Genomic DNA, 14519 nt, shown 5'->3' on the forward strand with positions numbered 1-14519 from the left:
CCAATATTCATGAGAATTACTTTTATTCTTTCACTAGGGAATTATCAAAATGGCTGCATCCACCCTGATCTGGTTTGTGAATGATCAATATCAATTCACCAGTGACATCACTGAGAATGTGCCCCTTCAGTTTGCTGGGAACCAGTGATATTACCAAGGCACAACAAGACATTTTGGCGATATCATTGGTTATTAGTGAATTGATGGACTGTATTCTCATGAACATTGGTGCATAAACAAAATGGCTGCCTCCACTACTTCCAGTTGACAATTTTAATAAATGAATGTTTTAATGATCATATCTTCTTCTAGATAAAACAAAGAAGGGATTGATGTTTTTGATGAAGGACAGAGACATACTTCAGAAGTCTGCTTTCTGTCAGCCTGGTTTGATTGTTTACTCAGAGATGCTCTGTTACCATAGAGGGGCAATCAACCCTTTTTATTGCCCAATTAAAGTTCAGAGCCCTAAAATTCCTTGAAAGAAAGAACCATATTGGTTGCACAAAGTTCAAACTATCTTGATAATAAGAATTTATGCTTGATCAATGGAATCCATCACATAATGAATGTTTGTAGAAACCAAAGTATAAATTTGTATCATCAGAAAGTAATGGAACAACATGTATCAACAATATATTCATTCCTCATAGGGAACATATAAGGATGATGAATCTCTCCTCAGAAACATGATTTGAACATATTGATTCCTATGTATACATGCAGAAAATTATATCTGGTTTAGTGAAATTAATGTCATAGCTATCGGATGTTTCAGAAGGGAGATGTGCTATATTTTGGTGCAATGAATATAAATATACTTAAACCCAAAATTACAATAAATTGGCTGCAAAATAGATTAGCATACCAGCACACCACTTTCAATGGGGTTGTGAAAGGAAGAAAATGGAAAAAGCAGTGAAATATTATTATTATTATTATTATTATTATTATTATTATTATTAATAATAATATAATATTATTTTTATCATCATATTTTATTTATAAGACGCCACAAATGGTCCGCAGCTCCATACCTAGAATTTACTGCACTATACAAGGCACAGACAGCAACGATCCATAACCTATTATATAATACATTAGACTACACATAAAAATGCAAAGGCTAGTTAAAAGATTACACAGGTAACATGGTAAAGCAGAGTTATTTATGGGACAGTGAGTTTCAGTGATAGTCATGTCCAACGTGAAGTAGGCCTGGGCTCTGGAAAAAAGGGCTAGGGAAGCAGGCCAAGAAGTACAGAGAGGGATGCAATAGTAGTCATGAGAGCTTACGTCCTAAAGGGAAGGGGAGGACACAAATAGGGTGACACCGTGTGGGGTGTGCAGGGGATAGCAAGGACAAAGGAGCTAGGAGGAGGTTCGAGTATTAAGGCCACGCTTGAAGCATTGGAAAGAAAAGGTTAATAGGGTGTGGGAGATCGTTCCACCAGTGGGGAGCAGCCTGAGCATAGTCCTGGAGGCAGGAGTGGGAAGAGGTGATCAGTGTGATAGTGAGTTGCCAGTCGACAGAGCGAAAGAGTTGGGAAGGAATGTGGGTAGAGATGATATTCTAAATTTTCATTTTCTGGTGGATCAGTCTGCTACTTAGAAATTGTCCAAATCTTGTAGCCTTTCCTCAGGCCACAAATTGCACTGGAGATTATTTGAGTGTGTTGCGGTTTCTGTGTTTTATTTCTGTTTGTTTATTTATTTTTTAAGTGTTTTTGATTTCAGTTTGTTTGAACTATTTAATTCAATAAGTATTATTACTTTCTTGTTATATTAAATCCAATTTAATAATGTTTTGTATTTGTATTCTCAAATAATTTGTTAGTTAATCTTGGCTTTTGTTTTATTCAGGGGATTTTTTGGTTTACAGTTGCTGATAATTGGGTTGATGATTGCATTTTGCTAAAAGTCGGAGTATGTTAAGACTAGGGGGCAAATTTATCAAGCTGCCGGTTTGGAAAAGTGGAGAAGTTGCCTATAGCAACCACTCGGATTCTAGCGATCATTTTGAACAATGTACTAAATAAATGATAACTAGAATATGATTGGTTGCTATAGGCAACCTCTCCACTTTTTCAAACCCACAGCTTGATAAATTTACCCCTAAGAGTGTCAGCTCTTGAACTACATTGTAGTGGTGGCAGTATTTTAATAGTAATTGTGTGATTTTTTTTTTTGAGGGTTTAGTCTTTTTTAGACATAGCAGGTGGTTTTGTTTTGATTGACCCTTTGAGCCCTACGTCACACTTGCCCAGGTGACTCGTCATGACAAATGTGAAAAAATAAGTATAGAAGAAGTCACAAAGTCTTACAGACTGTGCCAGTGAGTAAACCTCTCCTATGTGGTGTCATGTTCTGCTCCTCTAGGACCAGTTTATGTGCCTTGCAGCTCAGGAAGGCAAACTCTCCCTTTACTACAATGTTGGAAGAGGGACTGAGAAAGCGAAACCGATCGAATCAACCCAGCTGTTTGTCAGCAGTTCCAGCTCTAAAGCGGTAAAATCAAATTACCTACTGACCTGTTTATTATCTGCAATTTAGACATATTTACAACTTCTTATGTCTGTAATTGCCTTGGTTGTGTTTCTTCTTCAGATCCAGATAATTTTGGCTCTTATCAGTGGGAAGAAACGGATATTTGTGCGTTTTGAGAGGACGACTGTATTTAGCGTGGAGTATGATGGCGGGAATCTGGAAACTTCCCGTTACTTTTATCTTGGAGGACTTCCACCTGAGAAACTTCCAGAGAGGTGAGTTGAAGTAGTCTAGACTCTATATACCTTCCCTGCTCACCCTACCTGGTCGGCTGTCAAAAGGAAACCTACAATATGCCACTCATTTTGATCAGTGCTTCCAACGGTGGAATGATATAGCTCTTCATCACCTATTTTTTTTATTTTCCAGCCCCACCACCCTTTCTAGAGTACCTTATGTTCATAGTAATGGGCCGCTACTTATGGGCCAGTGCTATATGCTTGCCCCCCGGGCTAAAGTCTGCTAGCCAGCCCCTGAATATATATATATATAGGGGTATATGTTATGCTAAAAATCTATAGTGCTATGGATTTTTTCAGGGAGGGGGCCCCAAACCAGTATCTTGCCCATGAGTTCTAAATCCGGCTCTGTTCCCAGTTCCTGGCTGTAAGTTATTTTACTTCTGACACATTTCCCAGGTTCCAGCTGGTTATAATGTGCTTCTGGTTGATAGCACATTACAGTATAGCTGACATCCTCACAGTATAACACAATCTAGTGAGCTATCGGTAGCATAGGAACTGGACTCCAAGGACTCTACCTAAACTGAAAGCAATGTTTACAGCCAGATTGTGGTTTTAAGGTAAGTATGTGCTATTAATAGATTGGTAGGGCTGGATGAAATACAAATGTGGTTGGAAATCCTACTCAAATGGTTGATTAATAACTTAGAATACTCTATATTAATAGGTGCCATTGGTGCACCTTTGAATTCTAGGTATTTTTGGGAATCTGAATTATGCTTTACTTTTGATTTGCTTCCAGCCTAAAGGAGATTTTCAGTGGAGGAGGTTTTATCAGAGGCTGCATGAAGGGGCTCAAAGCTTTAGGGAAATATGTGGACTTGAAGCGTATGAATACTACTGGTGTGAGTTATGGCTGCACTTCGGACCTGCTGGTGAGTGGAGTTGCTGTCTCTCCAGAGAGTTTTTTCATCTTGTCTGTTGTCATAAGCACTTATCTGTCTTTTATCAAGTTGCGCGCACTTCATTATACAGTTTGACAGACTTTAGCTCAAGCTTCCATATTTCATCTCTTAATCACAGATTGCCAGGTCGATTCAGTTCTATGGACATGGATTCCTGAGTATGAGCCTGAAGAATGTGCCCAGTTTTCAGGGTGACTTCTTTACAGGTTTTGGCTTCCGGACAAGTCAACATAATGGACTCATGTACCAACAGTCCAGCGAGGTTCGTGTTCTGTTTAGAGGGGTTTTTAAATCTCTGGAAAGTGTGTGAGAAATACTTGAGACCTTGGGAGGGGTAAGGAGATAAAAGACTACAAGAGGTGACAACGCTTCTTACATGTGTAAAGGACAGAGAAGTAGTTTCCATTTTGTCAATAGCCAAAGGGCTTAACCATTCAAACTCCAAGTGGGAGGGAAACTTGGCGCAACATTACGTAGAATGCAGAAGGTCTTGTAAAGGGAGTCCCGACCTATGACAAACTGGATTTCTTCATTTTCTACAAAGAGATAAAACATAAACAATGGATCTATCCTCCTGTGCCAAGAACACACGTAGAAATCTGGCAGTAAGGGGAGGGGTTAGACTAGAAGAAGAGTACTTTTCTTCCTGAGTTCCTTGCCTCCTGTTGAGTGTCGCTTAATCACACATAGTTATGGTAAAATGGCTGTCACTGGCATATGCTACTCATAATTCTTAATCCACGCTTATCAATGCCTTCTACTTAGTGCTATTCATGATTAAGTAGTAGATATAGTAAGACCTCTTCAATTACATTGATGGCAGTGGTGGAAGTGTGGTGGAAGTATATGGTGGTATGCCAAACCGCCACTTCTCCTACTGCCTTCATTGTAAAACTATCAAATTCCATACACTGGTATTATCATTACATTTTCTATACTTCCACTTCTAAATTCCCTTACCACCACTTAAATTTCCACTTTAACCACTAATTGATGGAAAATATCTGGGTTCGTGTGTCCTCTACACTAGTAAAGTAACTGAAGTAAAAATATAAGTTTTATTTAGCCCCCTCATACGTATCTTTTATGGTCTTCTCCAGGAGGGATCATGCCAGGTGTCCATCAAGAATGGTTACCTGTCAGTGAGGTTTCTGACCGCAGAACTCACCTCTAAAACACCTTACTCTGATGGGATTGGACACTACCTCTCTCTGTACAGCAACAAGGATGGGTGAGTCTCTGTGATATTTAAGTGTTATTGGAGGTTATGTATACATAACCTCAGTGACTTTAGAGAAAACTTCTTGTCACTAGGGTGCATTTATTGCGCCACTCAACAGTTGGATTTAAAAATGCACCCCATTTGATTCAGACTGATACAGTTAGTATTGGCCATCTGTACTTTTACAGAAAGTACAACTTGAATTAAAGAGCATGTCAGTAATGTTGGAGATGTGGTAAATGTGCTGTGCTGACTAATGATTTTACTGTGCAGCCTGCGGCTCTACGTGGATGACGATCTCCAAGGTAGCCGGCAACTCTCAGAAAGTGGCCAGCGGAAGTGGCTTGATGATTCCAACAGCAGTTTGATCCTTGGAGGGTCACCAGATAGAGGGGTGCCAGGGAACCTGAGCGGCTGTATCAGTAATGTTTTTGTGAGGAGGTAAGGCCTTGACAAAATTGTGTTTAAAATATTTTAAGCAATTATATTTTTATGATGTTTTGGCTCTATAATCTCCCCTGTGTGTACACCACCTCTCTTTCACTGCTTGAAAAGTTCATAAGAGTACGTCCATCACTTAGCAGAAGCAGCCTCTCTGTGGACCTAGCCAATATTCATTAGGATACATCCTATAAATTCACTTGGTATCAATCACATCACTGTAGCACAGTGGAGGCAGCCATTTTGTCGGCTGCCCCAATATTTACTAAGAACTAGTGTCATCACTGGAACATGAGCATATGTGTCCCAGTGTTCACACGACAGATCATTTTTTCCCACCAGAAATCTTTGAATCATAAGGTTTATTTATCTATAATCCGGGCTCCTTATGCACCCAAATTAATAGTACACATGGGAATAAATTGTTATGTCTGTTTTCCATTTTTTGAAGTCTAAAATGGGGCCTGTGGTGGATTTAATCCCCCAAACAGGTAAAATGGATGTCCTGGTTTTTCATATCATAATTATAGGAGCCATAAATTCTGAAATATTGGTGCAATCCATAACATGGCTGCCTCCACTACGTATATAATATGGATGCACTTTAAATGTGTGAATCCTTGACCTTCATCTCAAATCAAGGAAATGTTTACAATATCATATTAATCCATAACCAGACCACCAGTGCAATACTGGAGAATTCATTTAATGCAGGAATTTATGTTAAAGCAGATCATTGGCAGTAACAAACCAAGCCATGACCTCTTCATGTCTACCTTTGACCTCCATGTCATCATCTCTAGATGTTTCTCCGTCCCCCTTTTTTTCTATCACTCAATTCATCACAACTCCACTCCTTCCTCAACCCTTGCTCTTGTTCCTCACTGACTACTTCTGTATTGCTATTTATTTAGGATATCTGGGCCCCAGATGGTTCTAGATCTGCAGCAGAATCAGCATAGCGTGAATGTGACCATGAGCTGTCAGGATGTAACGGAGGAGCGACCACAAGAGATCAGAGCCCTGCTCCGAAAGGATAAACTCAAAATGAAGGTAAATGATCTAGTGTAGCAAAGAGGGCAGTCACCTCTTCATATGCAGAGTTATTGAACATCTACCAATTAAAAGGCTAAGTTCCTTCATATCTCCACGTTGGCAGGCACGGCAGAGGAAGTTGGCAACGATGGACCATCGGAACTTGCATGACACTTCTTGTCTTGTCCCCAAACGTATGAAGGGCGCTTTGAGATTTGGTGGATCTTATTCCAGCCACCTAGAATTCACTAACATTCCTGGCTCTCTCCAAGAGAGGTGAATATATGCTATGACTGGGAGCCAGGGGACATCACAAGATACACAAATTAAAAATAGTGGGAGGTGATGAGAAGTTGTCTATGGGAGGAAATTACACAAATATCTTCATGCATCAGACATTGCCATGTATTGTTTTTTTATTTACCATGCAGATTCCACTTCTCAATGGAGGTTCGTCTGAATACCTCCAGCGGACTTCTCTTTTATGTGGCTGATGAGCGAGGAACCTCTACCCTTTCGCTTTATGTCTCTAACGCTCGATTTATTCTGCTGATGAACATTAATGGAAAGACACATCGTCTTAGAAGTAAAGACAAGTACACTGATGGGAACTGGCACACGGTATGAAAGTTTTTTTCATCCATACAAAATATACCCAACCTAAATCTGCAGTGTTTTATTGGCCTAATTTCCTGTTTGTTTCCAAAGCTCACAAATCTCTCTATTTTTTTGTGTACAGGGAGCTGTAACATTCACTGGTCTCTTCTTCAAACCTCAGTTTTCTGTATCTCTTGTATACATATTTTTTCTTTTTCCAGCTCATTGAAGAATATTAATAACGATAGAACTGCGCACTAACCAAAAATAAATCTTTATGTTCTGTCTAAGCAGCTAGATTCTAAATTGTAAGGTGATCCAATCTTGCATAAGATTCATAGAAAATATTGAAGAACCAGCGCTAATGAGCAGAAACATGAAATGATCAATTTGTATTGTATGAAGTATACCAATCTTGAATAAAATGGTACATTTAATGTACTATAATGTTGGCAAAATACATATAGAATAACAATAGAGTATGAAAAATGCATACAATAACACAAATCGTGATGGATAATCAAATCCAGGATAATTGCAAACAAAAACAAGTCCAAATATGCCTAGATATTGAATTGCAATTAAAGATTTTCCTTACTAACCGTTTTTCCTCTGCAGAGCCACTCTGTCAGTCTCTACATTGGCTGCCTGTATTTCAACGAATCCAATATAAAATTCTTCTACTAACATACAAGGCCATCAACAAAATTGCACCGACATACATTTCCTCACTGGTCTCGAAATATCTCCCCACTCGACACCTCCGTTCTGCACAAGATCTAAGTCTCTCCTCCACTCTCATCACATCCTCCCATTCTCGATTACAGGATTTTTTCCGGGCTGCACCCACTTTGTGGAATTCCCTCCCTCGCACAGTAAGACTTTCCTCTAGTCTTTAAACCTCCAAGAGTTCACTGAAAACCCACCTCTTCAGTCAAGGTTATGATATTCCTCAACCACCATCTTAATTTCCCTAGATTACCCTATTACCATCCTCTACCCAGCTAACGCAAGACAACAACCCTCTGACCAACATTGCAACACACACAGCCCACTCAATACTTTTACCTTTGCTTTCTAGCTGGTCCATTGTGCAATATGATGTAGCACATGCCCTTGTGTTTCTAACTCCCATTGTCCTATAGATTGTAAGCTTGCGAGCAGGGTTCTCTTACCTCTCTGTCTGTATGTAGTACCCAGTATTGTTTTATCAATGTTTGTTCCCAATTGTAAAGTGCTACGGAATTTGCTGGCGTTATATAAATAAATGTTGATGACGATGATGATGATGAAAGTCCTGAAAAAGTCTATTCCACATTGTCAATGTTCTCAGATAAAAGTTCCTGACTTTAGTGTGTCTAAAACACACTGGAAAATCTTCTGATGTCACAAATTTTGGATAGTGAAAAGGTCCGACCTGTATGAAACAAGAGAATTCTGGGCGCACTGTCACCCTCAGTACTTGCGGTATGGCTGAAACAGAGGCTGGGGTTCCCTTAGGATAAATCCTGATGAGGTAGTCGGGCCTTGGTTTTCGCCGCTTGTTGAAAAAAGGGAGAAGAAACTTTATTTTGCTTAGTAGTGATGGCGTGCGTTCCATTGGAGAATATTGGTCAACACAGAAATAATTTTGGTGTTCGAGTCTGTGATTAGTTTCAAATTTCTAGGGCATGACTAACTGATATTGGACAGTAACAATGAACCTATGACATCACGAATAATGAGGATGTTATCCTGTGTCACAGGTTTTCTTTGGGAAAGAGAAGAACAAGCTGCGCCTGGTTGTAGATGGTCTCAAGGCACAAACCGGGGTACTGCACTCAGGTGCCTTCGTCTCCTTAAAAAGCCCGGTTTACATTGGGGGGATCCCTACACTGAAAAACCGTCCTGACAATCTGGTGAGTGGTGCAAATGTGATAATTGCTTGACTCCCACAAAAATGACTAGCCTACCTTCCCATCTTCATGTGACGACATTGACTGACAATATTAAAGGGGGTGAAGGAGGGCTTAAATGTATATAGGCATCAATACTGATATCACACACATTAAATACTCACTTTATTAGATATGCTGAGTGAGACTTGAAGACTAACTTTGTATATAACTGTTTTCCAGGATGCCACACTGAATGGTTTCCGTGGGTGCATGAGGAATTTGAAGATGGACGGGAAAGCCCTGAGCTCTCCAGAAAAAGTTGTGGGGGTCACACCCTGTTTTGAGGGGTTCACCGAACATGGTCTCTTCTTCTCAGATGGGGGTTTCCTGACATTTGGTACATGACAATAATATAGTATAGGTCCAATATGTACAGTTTGAATTTGTATTGTGAGATTTACCCATGGAAATTGAGCATTAGAAATGCTGTAAATACAATAATTGCCCTAAATAACTAAAACTCTAACAAGGTTGTTATAGGTAAAGATCAAACTATTTGTTAGATTAGTGAAAATTAAGAAATAAAAATATTTAATGCAAGTTTTTTAATGTGTATGTTGCAATTCCTTTGCCCTCCAACATTATTTTACTAAATTCATGGCTCCTTCTGACTTTGTACTGTGGCTTTCTACCACATACTTATATTATCAGAGTTATTTATTTGTGTTGCCCTTGGTTACTACACAGCTCTGCTGTGCTCTCTGCATTGGATACAAGTGAATCTGGGGAGCAGCTTTGTGTGGTTTGGCAAATTTAGGAACATATTCTGTAAAAGTCACAGGAGGGCATGTATAAGCCAATAACTTAGTCATAACGTGAATATTGAAGATCCATTTCATTATTACGATAAATCAAAGTGATAATAATTAATATTGCAAGTTTAATCCTGTGTCTATATATGTTAGACCTAATGGCCCGGGTTCCCCTTTCTCTTTTCTTACAGAAAATGTAATTGATGTGGGACAGGATTTGGAACTGAAGTTAGAGGTCCGGCCAATGCATCCTTCTGGACTCCTTTTCCATGTACACACAGAGATGGCTTATTCTATCACTTTGTCAATGGCTGATAAAAAGGTATTTTTTTCTTTGTGTCTTTATCACGGTTCTCAATTAGGAGGGGCTTTCTCATTCAATATGTGTGGTTTTTGTCTTCCACAGGTTACGCTAGTTCTGACTGATGAAAGGGGTAAACACTCTACAGCTGTGAATTTGCAGCAGCCCCTGTGTGATGGACAGTGGCACACCATTTCTGGTCAGTATCTGACATTAAACCTCTTCCTAGGCTTTAGGCAATGGCTTAGTTCCATATTATCCCTCACGGTTTTGGCTGATTGTGCTCTATAAGTGACATGTTACCCAACTGGTTGAAACTTGTTCTGTTATGAAAGTCATAGAGATCTTACAGTCGTTGCCACCATACTTTAACCGTATTTCGCTCATTTTTAACACAGGTCATGTGAATGGATCCCATATAATCACATAGGGTCAATGTTGCCTGTGCTGTGTGAATTTTAATTCCTTTTCTGGTCTGTGTGTGATGTATTCAATATGCACTCATTTATAACATGGCTCATGCATCCATATGCCTGTGTGAAATTATCTTTCAAGTTTATAATTGTGTTATGATTTTAGCCTCTTATGTCTTAAAGAGAAGCTGTTCCTTACACACTGTGGAGGCAGCCATTTTGTGGTTTAAGCCACTCTGTGTAAAAGACATCATGGAGGGAACGTAATGCATGTTATTCATGATATAGTGGTTGCCAGTGAATTTGATAGGCCGTGTTCTCATGCATGTCACAAAATGACTGCCTCCATTGTGCCTCAGTGATTTCGCTAGTATTTAGTCAACTGATAGTTACTATTCATAAGAATGGAGACTGTGTGTAGATGGCAGGTGTATAATCTAGGTGCTATAAAAACATTAACAATATTTTGTTTTGCGTTTTTATTTTTTTCCCCACCACAGTCACAAAAGGAAGTAATGTGATCCAGCTGGATGTGGATACCGAAGGAAATCATCTAGTGGGAGTCAGTCTGTCTTCTCACATCAGGAATCGGGGACCCATGTATATAGGTGGGGTGCCTGGTTAGTATTGTGCGTCATGTGTGTTTATAATAGGATGACTTTGTAGGTGGGCAGAGTACCTGGGCAGTATTGTGTGTGTTTATATTTGGGAATCTTGTAGGTGGATGTAGTACCTGATTATTCTACTGCAGTAATGGGGATAATGGTCTCCCTTCTGTACATTATAATGACATTTAAAGGCACTGAGGAGTACCGTGACCATACTTTTTATAAAGGTCAAAGAACCGTTAAGTGACTCCTGATAGCCTTGTTAGTTTACAGTAGTATTCCTTATAATACAGATGTTTGTTTGACACAAAGCAAGCTGCCAGTATGAGGCAATTCTCATATCCAGGTCTTATTATGCATTTGTTTTTGGACCACTTTTACACAGTTAGGTCACATCACTACACTCCAAATGTAACTTGGACAATAGTAGTGATGGCATCACTAATAGCCAAACTAGAAGGATATCTTGCATTAGTATTTACACATATTCACATCCTTTGTGTATGATAAGTCAACAATACTGATACTGCTACTGAACTACAAATGGCGCCTCCTCCGCTCTCTTCACTGAGGACCCCCAGAGAAGACCAGTCACTGCATATGCATTGATATGAATTCAAGTGCAGCCAGTGAAACAAAATTTTTTATTATATATATATATATATATATATATATATATATATATATATATATATATATATATATATATATATATATATATATATATATATATAAATTTATTTATTTATTTTTTCAGGGTGTCACATTTAAAACCTTCCCTGAATCTCCATTGTCTAAACCATGCAACACCTGGAGGGAGTGGTGCACAAAATTCTCATTTAAATCACTATGTGTCAGCATATAGATATATATTCCCCAATTGTAAAGCGCTACGGAGTTTGCTGGCGCTATATAAATAAATGTTGATGATGATGATTGTTTTTGAGCACCAGACATTTTTCTTTTGTTTGCACATAAACCTCAGCATGCCTGCCTGTTTCAGATTTCATGACGCTCTCCTGCACGGTCATAGATTTGAAATCAAGTTCACTGAATTGAATAGTGACGCACTGCTTTGAAATCTTATGTGCCGAATTTAAAATGTACTGCCTGAATGTGCAAGTTTTATATGCTGTGCCTTTGAACTGATTTTTCCAATCTAAGGGGGGTATTCAATTGTTAGCTAGATCGCTGAAATACTCGCGCTCCAAAAATATTACTGTTAATACGGTAATATTGCGCGTAAATACCGTTAATACGGTAATTTACTTGCTGGATTTCAGGGAGCTGTGAGCTGAAATTCAGCGAGATATTACCGTATTAACAGTAATATTTTTGGAGCGCGAGTATTTCAGCGATCTCGCTAACAATTGAATACCCCCCTAAGAATACATTTTCTGGTAGTATTAAAATATCTGTATTTAAAACTTGAAATGGGAAGTTAACATTGTTTGACTGCTGCTTCCTGTTTATTGAGATTTTATTGATATATAGCATTATACTATTTATAAGCTCCTTTTGCCATTTATACTTGATATTTTCTTCCTCTTATTGCAGCAAACACTCCCATAACAGAATACTCATCCTCTCCATATCAAGGCTGTATGAGGAACCTCACCATCAACAGAAAGGTCATCGATGTCTCCAAGGCCGGGACTTTCTCAGGATCGGCCGGGATCAACATCTGTCCAGCTCTTTGATTTCAAAGCAGGTGGCAGAAGGACACTAAATGTGGTTGCTGCTGTTCTAGGGCAGTCACGCCTACTACCTACACTGTGCCAGTACTGGGGAAGGTGTTGGGTCATGTTACTGGGTGACCCTTTCATCTCATCCAGAAATATGGGTGCTTTTTACATGGTTATTTTATTTAACCATTTTATTTTGGCAGACTACTAGTAGCCCCCACTCAATACACTGTATCCAACAAATACCACTACCCCTCTCACCACAATAGGATCCATTATAGTCTAACAAGTTGAAAATATAAAGACCAAATTCACATAATGGTGAAGACACATTTACACTCTCAGTTAGAAACATGCTAGGAGAGAGGTTATTTATTACAGCCGCACAGGTTTGGATTTTCCTTGCAACATTGGGATTTGTAGTTGCAAGGAACATACTCACCCTCTTACCTATAGTAGGCTAACAAGTGCCAATTAACACTGGGACATTGTGTTGAAGCTGGCACAAGCTAGCCATAGTCAGTTACTCAGTACAAGTTCATGCTAAAGTTATATTACTGGGCCCACATCCACTGTAATGACATTCTCACTCCCCACAGAGCATGAAAGTTAACACAAGGTCTGACTTGAGCTAGCGAAGTGATTCAGGTTACGCTACTTAATGGTCTTAATTTCACAATAATTTTACTGGTCTCTCTAATATGTTAATTTTCAAGGACTACAAAACTGAAATACAAATAAATTATGTAATAAAAGTACCAAAAATTCCTAGAAATAGCTTGAACTTCACTGCATAGCAAGTGTACAAAAAGGAAGATTTGGGTTCTTCAATAGATCCTTTTTCCCTTGCAGTCTGTGCATTGGAATAAAGATTTTATCTAGAGGTGGAAGTTTACCCCATAGATTCCACTGTCCACACCTGACAATTGCAATGCATTTTCTTAAGGTTTAATAATGGCAATTTCACATAATTCATGGTTTGAAAGAATGTTTATTCTGTAGTGTTTAATGTCCAGTTCTTTATTGCATTTGTTATATTCTGGTCGATGTTGGATTTTAATGTAGGGCATCTACCATACTGACCTTCAACAGATAAAACAATTTGTCTAGAAACAGTCCGGTGAAGATATTTATTATGTTGTCACCTCCTGTGGTAGTACAGCATCTTTTTTTTTTAAAGAAATAAAAATCTAAATATATATATTTAAGTATTTCACCTCTGCACTTACACATTAAATGTCTGTATATATGCATGTGTATAAATATTTAATACACAACACCTGATCAATGCATTTTAGAGGCAAGTATTTCCTGTATAGACAGCCGTGGTGTGGGCTGAAGTAATACCTAAAAGAATGCAGCCTACCAATTTATAAGGCAGCAGTGACATGAGTAAGTAGCCCAGTGATGTCCTTGGTTCTGAGTGAGTGGATAAGCTGCATTCCCAGTGATGTCCTTGGTTCTGAGTGAGTGGATAAGCTGCATACCCAGTGATGTCACCAACCACTGACAGGTTGAACTCAGCCCACACAATAGCTGCCTCAATGGGGAGTAGGCGATCTTTAACATGTAACATTAGGATCCTAATGTCCATAGAAGCCAACTTAAAACGTGCCTACACTGACTTTAGCTTCCTGATGGAAATTTGTAAATTAAAATGGTATAAACTGCACCTCTAAAATAAACACTTTTTTTTCGGTCACTTATTGTCTTGTCTTTAATGAAGAAACACCCTTTATGAGGTCTTATGCTCAGCAGCTTGTGCTGGAAACATGGGATTAGGATTACACAGTATTGTTTGTAGAAAAATGTACACTAACATGGTATTTTCTCA

General features: G+C 38.9%; 1 protein-coding gene across 2 annotated transcripts in view; it reads left to right on the forward strand.

Annotated features, from left to right (window-relative positions):
• The window catches only part of LAMA5 (laminin subunit alpha 5), a 105956-nt gene extending 91569 nt beyond the window's left edge, over nucleotides 1–14387 (forward strand). Inside the window, exons 66-80 of one of the 2 annotated variants that reach the window (XM_075176748.1) lie at nucleotides 2380–2508; nucleotides 2608–2762; nucleotides 3532–3664; nucleotides 3813–3956; nucleotides 4795–4925; nucleotides 5190–5357; nucleotides 6272–6410; nucleotides 6517–6668; nucleotides 6824–7013; nucleotides 8735–8887; nucleotides 9107–9263; nucleotides 9870–10000; nucleotides 10085–10178; nucleotides 10893–11012; nucleotides 12558–14387. In XM_075176748.1, coding sequence (XP_075032849.1) covers nucleotides 2380–2508; nucleotides 2608–2762; nucleotides 3532–3664; nucleotides 3813–3956; nucleotides 4795–4925; nucleotides 5190–5357; nucleotides 6272–6410; nucleotides 6517–6668; nucleotides 6824–7013; nucleotides 8735–8887; nucleotides 9107–9263; nucleotides 9870–10000; nucleotides 10085–10178; nucleotides 10893–11012; nucleotides 12558–12700 — 2139 coding nt within the window. In that variant the 3' untranslated portion in view covers nucleotides 12701–14387. The remainder of the gene's footprint in view (nucleotides 1–2379; nucleotides 2509–2607; nucleotides 2763–3531; nucleotides 3665–3812; nucleotides 3957–4794; nucleotides 4926–5189; nucleotides 5358–6271; nucleotides 6411–6516; nucleotides 6669–6823; nucleotides 7014–8734; nucleotides 8888–9106; nucleotides 9264–9869; nucleotides 10001–10084; nucleotides 10179–10892; nucleotides 11013–12557) is intronic. The other variant, XM_075176749.1, reaches the window with a different exon arrangement.
• Nucleotides 14388–14519: the final 132 nt, after the last annotated feature.

The sequence above is a fragment of the Mixophyes fleayi genome, chromosome 6, assembly GCF_038048845.1.
Source record: "Mixophyes fleayi isolate aMixFle1 chromosome 6, aMixFle1.hap1, whole genome shotgun sequence".
Lineage (NCBI taxonomy): Eukaryota > Metazoa > Chordata > Amphibia > Anura > Limnodynastidae > Mixophyes > Mixophyes fleayi.